At 41.5% G+C, this 11163-nt stretch overlaps 1 protein-coding gene across 1 annotated transcript in view; it reads right to left on the reverse strand.

Moving 5' to 3' along the window:
• Window positions 1-3536: 3536 nt before the first annotated feature.
• si:ch73-204p21.2 (uncharacterized) overlaps window positions 3537-11163 on the reverse strand; it is a 10888-nt gene continuing 3261 nt past the window's right edge. The window contains exons 2-7 of the mRNA XM_058398256.1: window positions 8189-8326; window positions 6231-6294; window positions 6093-6135; window positions 5920-5994; window positions 5367-5428; window positions 3537-5253 (exon numbers count right to left, since the gene is read on the reverse strand). Coding sequence (XP_058254239.1) covers window positions 5382-5428; window positions 5920-5994; window positions 6093-6135; window positions 6231-6294; window positions 8189-8316 — 357 coding nt within the window. The 5' untranslated portion in view covers window positions 8317-8326 and the 3' untranslated portion in view covers window positions 3537-5253; window positions 5367-5381. The remainder of the gene's footprint in view (window positions 5254-5366; window positions 5429-5919; window positions 5995-6092; window positions 6136-6230; window positions 6295-8188; window positions 8327-11163) is intronic.

Consider the following 11163-nt stretch of genomic DNA (forward strand, 5'->3'; position numbering starts at 1 on the left):
TTTTAGATCCGGTTTACTTCAAAGATTCGTTCTAAAAGATTCGGTTCTTTACGTGCACACCGTCACGACACAGCAAAGTTAAAGCTACATCAAATCCCTTAATGACACAACTCAGACATTCATTAGATTTTCTGGCTTATTTATATTGTTAGTAGTGGAAAAAACCCAACACATTTATTACTTTATTACTTAAAGTAATAATTTATTACTTAAATTCACAGGCTCATAAATCTGGTCTCAGAGAATCCACATTTTTTTTGCTCCAAATATTTCTGATTCGATTAATCAGCACATGATCGGCTCTTCCTGAGGTAAAGTGATCAAGTTAAAGCAGGAAAAGTCTTAAATCAGGAATAAATCACGTAATAAACACAATACTAACTCAGAAGAAGAATAAGCCATGGATTTTGTGACACTTTTAAAGGCATCAGATTAAAAGATACAGAACTGATGTCCTAACAAAGTTTTATTTGTTTATTAATAAGAAATTTAAATATTGGGTTAATTTCAGAGTCACAAAAAGTCTGACCGGAGAACAAATAAATCTAAATAATACAGAATATAAATGATACAATTTCAGGGAAAAGAATAAAGAATAGAAAGAGTAAAAACACAACCCCATACCAACACCAAACTCATACCAGGCCAAACTCAAACCCAAGATAAAATCTCATGACACTGCTTTACTGACCCTTCCACCCCCAACCGTCCACATCCACCCCCACCACCACCACCAGATCAGTGACCTTTTGCCTTTTAGTTTCTAGGTGGGATGTTTTTTTTATTCTGCTTGTCCCTTTGGAAACGTCCAGCAGAAGGTTTCCTCTTTTAGAACTCTTTTTAAAAAGGTATGGCATTAACCTTCCACTTTGAAGAGGGTCATTTGCATAAAAATAGAATTAACAATGTTTTATTACACTTATTCATTTTTTAAGTCTGTGGCATGACTCTGTGTTTGTATTAACACTGCCATCTATCCTGCATATTTTACACGGCAAAGACACTGTATATTTTCTCAGAACATGTTTTGTTAGGTAAAAATTAAACACTTTGATTGATATATGAAGATGTTATTTCACATGAGGTCACTGTGTCCATCCTGTCTGTTTGGAAATGCCTTGTGATGACCAATCACACATTTACTACGGTGGCTCGAGGTGAAATTCTTGTGAAACTTTGAAATATCCCTGTACTGGAAATTAAACCGCTTACGCCATCACAGAGACGGTATGCAGAGGTAAGGAGTTCAAAGCAGTGACGTAACCAGGACATGGAGGTGGAAATCCGCTCAGATAAAATCTTTATGATGTGCTCATGCTTTCCAGTCAATGTTTCTACATTAATGTTAACAATGTTATTACTTTATGACAAAAATGTATTAAGTACCGTTACATCTAACTTTCTTCTTGTCCATTAGGCCACTTTCTAGGCTGCCACCTCAGCTAGTAGCTAGAGAAATGATAAAAATGCATGATTCCGATTAAGCATAACTGATGACAGAAAATGAACTTAAATATGAACTGACGTTAAGTCTGGAAAAAAATGAAAATGGTGACATTGTTGACCTTTTATGAAAGTCATTAAAGTGGAATAAATATGCAAAACCGTGTCTGATAATCAGCTGTGTATGTGTGTAATCTTAGCCATGCTTTGGAAGTGTGAGGACATATGGCACAGAGACAGTTGTGACCCCAAGAAAAGAGTCTGACATCTGATCTGAAGGTCTTCTGTATGTAGAAATGAGGCTGTGCACCTGGTACGGGTTTACGGGAAAAGACCTGGTGCCTAAATGTGGTCTTTGCCATTTATTTTTAGTGTGTGTAAGAAATCAGGCGGATAAGTTTAGAATAAAATGCCTGCCATGTCTGGGAGGCCAATTAAACGGAAATAGTATAATCAGTCATCGAATAAGGAAGTCTGTGCAACAGTCTTTCATGTTACTTAGAAGCCTGCAGACGTCAGTGGTGGTGTGGCAACAAGGAAATAACACAATTGCATTAAATTAGCTAACATCAGAAAAGTGAAATTCCAGGCAAGACTTAAGCAGAATGTACTGTGTAAAATCATCCAGCTTGTGATTAAATACAAACCCGAAACCTCGGTGCAGCTCTGACGTTCCGTCGACCTCGGCTACATCACTCCAGTTACTCAGCCGGAGGTGTTTGAGGACGAGTTTTTATAATCAGTGATATTTTCTAATGAAGTACGTCTTAAAATATAAACCAGCTTAAGATTAACCACATTTCCCAAGGATGTTAGAAATATCTAACATCACAGAGCACCACATGTTCCTGTTAATGAATGTGGTCTTTGTTTGTCCTGCCAGCTTCGTGTTTGACCACTCGCTCACGCCTGCATGCGAGTTAAAAACCTTCAGTTTATGTGACTGTTTTTTTGCACGTTCTATCCTGATGATGCCCAAGCATAGTCTCAGTGTTAACATAAAAAAGGTTTCTGGCAAACCTTCTTTCAGAAAACATTACCTAGCTCATTCTTAATTAAGTTTCTAGTATTCATGCAAAAATGATAGCAAATGATAAAGAGTTATATAAAGGGGGGGGGGGGGGCTAGGACCCCTTGACTAACACATGGAAAGGAAATATTAACGCATATCACCACATTGTCTATCTGTAAAGTACGTTTTTAAAACTAAAAAGGTTTAGTGCTAACCGAGAAAAGTGAGACTGCAGTAAAGAAATTGGTCAGTGCCTTTATTTTGTGGAAATAGTACTTGCTGTATGCGTCACCTAGCTAGCCGCTACAAAACTGATAAGTCTGTGTATTGATTAGAAAACATTAATATTCATTAGGAATAATAATAATAATATCTTTTCCCTGATGCATAGATTGGAATTAATTTAGAATGGTCAAATATTCACATAATAATGTTTCAAACTGAATTTCTTTTTATTACTAGCTTATAAAATACAGAAAAAAAATCTGAATGAATTTGAATTATTTCCTTATAAGAATTCCATTATTTTTATTTATTTATTTATTTAGTATTCTTTTTTTTGGGGGGGGGTTCATTCATTTTTATTTATTTATTTGTCTGTCTCATTATAGGAAAAAAAAACCCTCAGTGGATCATTCCAGATGATTTCAAACCAGTGAAAGAAAAGTTTGACTTCTTTTCTGTTCTTCTGTAGGCAAAAATGTCTTAATGGTGGTAAACAAGCTACTCTTACTTTACCCGAGAGATAAACTTTATTTACAGCATTAAACATTATTAGGTTTAAAGGATTCAGCAGTCAGCAGTTTTATTGGATGTTACCCGAGGCTGAATAAAACCCAAAACACAGGACTAGCGTAACTGCAACACCTGGCTAGTGTAAGTGAGAGTTTTCTGAAGTATCAGGAAAAGTGATTGATGAGACAAGAACAGAAGAGAAGAGAAGAGAAGCCTGCTCGTCCTGATTTCATGCTAATCTAGTTGACCGTTTTCGCTCGAGGCACAGCAGAGCCCCTCCTCCTCCTACGGAGTCCCTCCTCTGAGTGAGAATAAAACAGATTAAAAATGATCAAAAGCACAGAAATGTTTTCTCTCGTTTATTTTCATCACATGGTGCGCTGTGTACAGAAGAGTTTAAAAGAGAAAAGAGATGACAAGCAGTTAACCAGTTGCATGTTTTCAGTCACACAGACACACACCAGCTCTTGGTTATGTAACGGCTCACACCCTGTTCACGAAGCGAGACCGCAGGTGATTACTGATTAACTGACGACGGCTCACAGCGGGACGTGCTTATCACGCCGAATACGAAAAGCTTCGCTCTGAAGAGTGTTTACACAAGAAGGGTGGCGTTGGTGAAAATCCAGTCTGTTTAGCTCCCGGGTTTGCGATCGAGTCTCGATCGATCGGCTTTGTGTAATTAACGATAATCTTATAAACGGCGATCGCTTATTTACACAATTAATTACACAAAGTCGTTTTATATTAGTGGAGCAACATAAGAAGACTCCAGGAGACTATTCAATTAGGACCAAAGAAATTGCAGCCGATAAAAAGGAGGAGGGAGGAGTTATCATATGCGTAGAGAGAGGCGCCGCAGTGGCTGAGCTGCATTTACTGGAATATTTAGCCGCCATTTTGTCTTTTTTCAGCTCTCTCTGAACTTTGATTTTAAGGTGTTTTGTGTGCGACGGCTAAACGCAAACCATTTAAGCTGATTTGTCATCATGCGTATGTGTGTATAAAGAAAACCAGGGAAACTTTTTGAATGTTTTGTGGGAAAAAAAGCATACAGGCCCAGAGTGAAGCGTGAGCTGGAACGTGTGTTTTCTATCACTCAGTTTCAGTTTCATACACACCATAAAACTAATCCTAGCTTATATTAAAGTGGGAAATCATTCAAAAAAGCAACTTCACCAAAACAACCGTTTCATTTTCACCCGTGATTAATTCTTGTTAGCTGTTCATCACTTCTACTCTAGTTAGTTAGACTTAAAAGCACAATATAAAATCTTAGATATGGGATAAATCTAGAAATACTTCACATTTAGTGCATATAGACTTCATTTTAGATAACTCAGATTCCCCGACACCGAAGGTAAAATTAAACCTCCACATACACTTTCTATAATATTTCAAACCTCACATGTCTGCAGGATAACATGACCTACACCTCATCCAGACAACTGCTTTAGATAGAACTTCCAACATAATATTCAATTAGAAAATGAAATACAGATGTTGATCAGTGCATTCGCATGAAATTAACTGTGATTGTGGAGATTAAGAACACTCTGAAAGTCCCTATCCCAGTCTGAAACCCTCTCAGTGAGCACCGTGAAGGTGAAAGAATTTATGGCTTCTCCTTCGGTTTCATGTAGAAAACTAAAAAAAAACTAGAAAGTTTGAGGACCCCAGTTTTGGTAGGAGTGTGCGGTGTTTGGTTCTCTCAGAGTTTCAGATCTTTATATTGGTTCAGAAGAAGGAAGAGCAGGTTCCTCTGAGACATGTGGCGTGCTAGAATGCCCTGATGCCCCAGTGCACTGTGGGTCGTGATGGAATACACAGATTCGTTTCCAGCTCCACTGGTGAACATTTCCGGAACTTTCTTCTCTCTGACAGTTTGGTCGACGTCCTAAATGGTGGGATGGCAACAGTAAAGGCGTGGGAGATGTTATCAGCATCTTTTCTGAGAGGTTTGTTCTGGTTTTAGGGATAAGCATTTTCAGTGTGCGTGCGCAGACACAGTTCGAGACTCAATTCCATGACATGGTTAAATCCTGAGCACGATGATGCGGTTCCTGTTAGAGATAAGAGCATTGATGGGTCAAAGACAGAAGCTCTGTTTATTTCTAGTTCACGTGTCTAATAACGTGATCAAGATATCGAACATGGCAGTGTTCAGCATGCGTACTCATCGTCAGACGTCCTACATCGTCACCATGCCACCGTTCACCGCCGTCTGTGCGTTGCGTTCTGCAGGAGGGAAAAAAAATATTACATCACCAAGTTACAGACACAGAAAGTCTTGTTTTATCAGTTTTTGGTCTCATTATAACACTTTTTGGTCCCATTATAATGCTTGGTCCTGTTATAACACTTTTTGGTCCTGTTATAACACTTTTTTGTCTTGTATTAACATGTTTGTTCTCATTATAATACTTTTTGGTCTCGTTATAATACTTTCTGGTGTTGTTATGACATTTTTCGGTTCCGTTATAACCCTTTTTGGTTCAGCTATAACACTTTTTCAGTTAGAGTGTAATAACAGAGGTGGATTTGATCCACGGCCCTCAGTGAGTTTAGTGTAAAGAGAATTTTCTGTGCGTTATTCACACAAACATATCAGATGTGGATAAACACAGAACATAACATGACTCAGGTCTAATATTTTTGTTAAAGGTAATCAGAGCGAGTGAATAACAGACTGGTGTGATAAATGAGACAGAGGACAGAGCTTAGCGTGCCTAGTGTGTGACTCCTCCAGGCTTTGAACTGTTCGTTGGGGCCGAGCTGTAAGTCCCCGGGCAACACAGTGAGATCTGGTGAGATAAGAGTAAAGGACGTTTGGTCAGTTGGTCATTCGAGCCCTGACAGAGTAACAGACAGGAATGTCAAGCTCTGATGGTGTGATGCTTACTCCTTTCAGGAGTGGGGTACTCTGAGGCTTTTCCCGGATTCACCTGTTCACACATTCACAAACACTTTAAAACCTGACAAAGCAAATCCGCATAAAATAAATAAAAAATAATAATAATCAAACAACAGCTTTGCTTACCACTCGAACCAACGTAGACGAGTTCCTCTCCATTGCAGTGCTGTTCTCCAGAGTAAACGACTGTCTGTTAAACACCACAGAAGAACTGATGTTAAGAGCATACATTAATTTAAACCGTAATAAATATGTTAATAACATTTAGAACGTGATATCATCATCATCATCATCATCATCATCAATCATCGCACTGTAGGTTAAGATTCTCAGACAAAATACACATCTTGGTTGCCCTCTAGTGGCTAAAAATATTATTTTCATTTTAAACCCTGAACGAGTTTGAAAACCACCAGTGAGTCACTGAAATGCTCTCCTGCCCTCTGCTGGCTGCGAATAAAACTGCAGCCAGAGCTACATTAGATAGATAGATAGATAGATAGATAGATAGATAGATAGATAGATAGATAGATAGATAGATAGATAGATAGGCTATGTCAGAATGTACATAGAGAAGTATGTGCAAGTTGTATTTACAGCAGATAAAGTATTTATATCACTCTCCATAACAGAGGTACACTCAGCACTGAGCAGAGTATATCCATGTAATTCAGCTTGTCCTGATGGCATACCCAGACGTGTGCTCAGGACTTGTGCTTTTCAACCTGCCACTAGCCCAGGCCACTATTCCCACATGTCTGAAGACTACAACCATTATACCTAAGTCACCTCATAGCGTGTCTCCCACCTACACTGGACCCAAACCAGTTTGCCTACTGCCTGAATAGGTCAACAAAGAATGCCTCTTCATCTAGTTCTCACCCACCTGGACAATAACAATACATACCTTCAGATGTTGTTCATTCAGCTCTGCTTTTAATACAGTCGTCCCTAGTAAACTGACCGCTAAGCTAAGTGACCTGGGTTTCTGCACATCCATATGCAGTTGGATTATGGACTTCTAATAGACCTCAGTCTGTAAGGTTGGGTAATCACATATCCTCAACCCTCATCCTGAACACCGGCGTCCCACAAGGCTGTGCGCTGAGCCCAATGCTCTATTCCCTGTTCCCCCATGACTGTGTTCCGCAGCGTAACTCCAACGTCTTCAGGTGACATCACAGTAATTTTACCTTTATATAAAAATCCAGCTCTATAGGAATTCTTGAATTACAGTTATTTTTATCATCAAATGAAAATATTGTTAATATACTCGTTTATCACATAACATCAACAACACGAGAGTTTAACTTCTGACATGCTCCTGATCTGATCCCCTTTGATCCCTTTGTCTCTGTCTCTCTCTCTCACTCACTCTCTCTCTTTCTCTGTCTGTCTCTCTCTCTCTGTCTCTATCTATCTATCTATCTATCTATCTATCTATCTATCTATCTATCTATCTATCTATCTATCTATCTATCTATCTATCTATCTCTCTCTGCCTGTCTCTCTCTCTCTCTCTCTCTCTCTCTCTCTCTCTCTCTCTCTCTCTCTATCTCTATCTCTCTAACACGCTCTCCGTCTGTCTCTCTCTTTCTCTCTCTCGTTCTGTCTCTTTCTTACACATATTTTCACTTGTTTATACACACATCCAGTTATGGCTTGCAAATCAATGCAACCATATCAAAAACATCCTTTCTTTCTTTCTTTCTTTCTTTCTTTCTTTCTTTCTTTCTTTCTTTCTTTCTTTCTTTCTTTCTTTCTTTCTTTCTTTCTTTATTTATTTTTTTGAGCTTAAAATCTAATTTAATCTATCACTATATTTCCTAATGCTGATTTATAGGGTTTATATTTTTTTACTGGCAGTGGGAGTGAGCTCATGTGTCTATATGTGGTGTGTGACTCTCATCTGCAGACTCTGGTATGACTGGGACACGCCTAATTCGTGACAGATTCCTTGAGCTGACAAACTTGACCGTGCTGTCCTGGAATGTTGTTGTAGCGATGGAGCGGATGTAAGAAAAGCCTCTGAGCGTGAAGGAAAGCGAGACGCTGGGCTGAGACACTTTCCCTGATGACCTCACCTCTGACAGGTGGTACAGAGTGTGAGGAGAGTGATGGTCAGGACGAGGAGGATGACCACGGACAGGAGTGCCATCCCCGGGAGACTCGCTGCCTCCCAAACCTGCAGGTCCATGTAAATGGGTGCCATGATCCCGGTTCTATAGAGAAAAACAAATAAAGATAAACGTGAGTGATGAGTTATGGGGGAGGAGTTACACACAAAATGGTGTGTTTGATGTACTCACAACCTGAGGAATGAACTACGTTCACTGGAGTATATCATATTCTACATGCTCAGATTCTTAAGATTAAAACGTTTACACATTACACCTAAAGGCAGTATTTCTGAAGACAGTTAAATATTTCAGTACTGCACTCATATCCCTGTTGAGTAAACGTAAGTTTGTGGGTTTTTTATCAGTCAGTTCCTTTCTGGTCAGGATTGCGAAGGATCTGGACTTTATCCCAGGAACACTCAGCTGCCAGTCCACCCCTGGGAACCATCTCAAGGGCAGTTTATAGTCATTAATTTACATTAATTTACATTCTGGCTGTTTTGTTTTGAAGGAAGAACCTAGAGGAAACCAGGTTCCTGTTGTGTTGTTTATAAACAAATAGTACATGTATAATTTAGTCTAATCTGACCTTCATTTTTGTTGTGTATTTGTCATGTCTATCACTCCTCACTCTTCACACCTCACTCCTTATCTCCGGTTTCAGCATTTCAAAAAATTTTAGACATTTTTTTCACAATTGATTATTATCAATGGAAGAATAAATATCAGAGGGAAGAGTGATGATCAGAGGGCACCGTGAGGATCAGAAGGAAGAGTGAGGATTAGAGTAAAATGTGAGGATCTGAGTAAAGTGTGAGGATCAGAGGGAACCATGAGGATTAGAGGGAACCCTGAGGATCAGAGGGCACCCTGAGGATCATAGGGAAGTGTAAGGATCAGAAGGAAGAGTGAGGATCAGAGGAAACCATGAGACTCAGAGGGAAGGGTGAGGATCAAAGGGGAAGAATGAGGATCAGAGGGAACCATGAGGAACAGAGGGAAGTGTGAGAATTAGAAAGAAGTGTGAGGATCGGAGGGAAAAATGAGGATCAGAGGAAAAAGTGAGGATAAGAGGGAACCATGAGGATCAGAGGGAACCTTGAGGATCAGATGGAAAAGTGAGGATCAGAGGGAAAAGTGAGGATCAGAGTGAAGAGTGAGGATCAGAGGGAAAAGTGAGGATCAGAGGGAAGAGTGAGGATCAGAGGGGAGAGTGAGGATCAGAGGGGAGAGTGAGGATCAGAGGGAAGAGTGAGGATCAGAGGGAAGAGTGAGGATCAGAAGGAAGAGTGAGGATCAGAGGGAAGAGTGAGGATCAGAGGGGAGAGTGAGGATCAGAGGGGAGAGTGAGGATCAGAGGGGAAAGTGAGGATCAGAGGGGAGAGTGAGGATCAGAGGGAAGAGTGAGGATGAGAGGGAAGAGTGAGGATCAGAAGGAAGAGTGAGGATCAGAGGGAAGAGTGAGGATCAGAGGGGAGAGTGAGGATCAGAGGGGAGAGTGAGGATCAGAGGGGAAAGTGAGGATCAGAGGGGAGAGTGAGGATCAGAGGGAAGAGTGAGGATCAGAAGGAAGAGTGAGGATCAGAGGGAAGAGTGAGGATGAGAGGGAAGAGTGAGGATGAGAGGGAAGAGTGAGGATCAGAGGGGAGAGTGAGGATCAGAGGGAAGAGTGAGGATCAGAGGGAAAAGTGAGGATCAGAGGGGAGAGTGAGGATCAGATGGGAGAGTGAGGATCAGAGGGGAGAGTGAGGATCAGAAGGAAGAGTGAGGATCGGAGGGGAGAGTGAGGATCAGAGGGAAGAGTGAGGATCAGAGGGGAGAGTGAGGATAAGAGGGAACCATGAGGATCAGAGGGAAGAGTGAGGATCAGAAGGAAGAGTGAGGATCAGAGGGAAGAATGAGGATCAGAAGGAAGAGTGAGGATCAGAGGGAAGAATGAGGATCAGAAGGAAGAGTGAGGATCAGAAGGAAGAGTGAGGATGAGAGAGAAGAGTGAGGATCAGAGGGGAGAGTGAGGATCAGAGGGAAGAGTGAGGATCAGAGGGAAAAGTGAGGATCAGAGGGGAGAGTGAGGATCAGATGGGAGAGTGAGGATCAGAGGGGAGAGTGAGGATCAGAAGGAAGAGTGAGGATCGGAGGGGAGAGTGAGGATCAGAGGGAAGAGTGAGGATCAGAGGGGAGAGTGAGGATAAGAGGGAACCATGAGGATCAGAGGGAAGAGTGAGGATCAGAGGGAAGAGTGAGGATCAGAGGGGAGAGTGAGGATCAGATGGGAGAGTGAGGATCAGAGGGGAGAGTGAGGATCAGAAGGAAGAGTGAGGATCGGAGGGGAGAGTGAGGATCGGAGGGAAGAGTGAGGATCAGAAGGAAGAGTGAGGATCAGAGGGGAGAGTGAGGATCAGAGGGAAGAGTGAGGATCAGAAGGAAGAGTGAGGATCAGAGGGAAGAGTGAGGATCAGAGGGGAGAGTGAGGATCAGAGGGGAGTGTGAGGATCAGAGGGGAGAGTGAGGATCAGAGGGGAGAGTGAAGATCAGAGGGGAGAGTGAGGATCAGAGGGGAAAGTGAGGATCAGAGGGGAGAGTGAGGATCAGAGGGAAGAGTGAGGATCAGAGGGGAGAGTGAGGATCAGAAGGAAGAGTGAGGATCAGAGGGAAGAATGAGGATCAGAGGGGAGAGTGAGGATCAGAAGGAAGAGTGAGGATGAGAGGGAAGAGTGAGGATCAGAAGGAAGAGTGAGGATCAGAGGGGAGAGTGAGGATCAGAGGGGAAAGTGAGGATCAGAGGGAAGAGTGAGGATGAGAGGGAAGAGTGAGGATCGGAGGGGAGAGTGAGGATCAGAGGGAAGAGTGAGGATCAGAGGGGAGAGTGAGGATAAGAGGGAACCATGAGGATCAGAGGGGAGAGTGAGGATCAGAAGGAAGAGTGAGGATCAGAGGGG

This window comes from Hemibagrus wyckioides, linkage group LG09 (genome assembly GCF_019097595.1).
Source record: "Hemibagrus wyckioides isolate EC202008001 linkage group LG09, SWU_Hwy_1.0, whole genome shotgun sequence".
NCBI lineage: Eukaryota > Metazoa > Chordata > Actinopteri > Siluriformes > Bagridae > Hemibagrus > Hemibagrus wyckioides.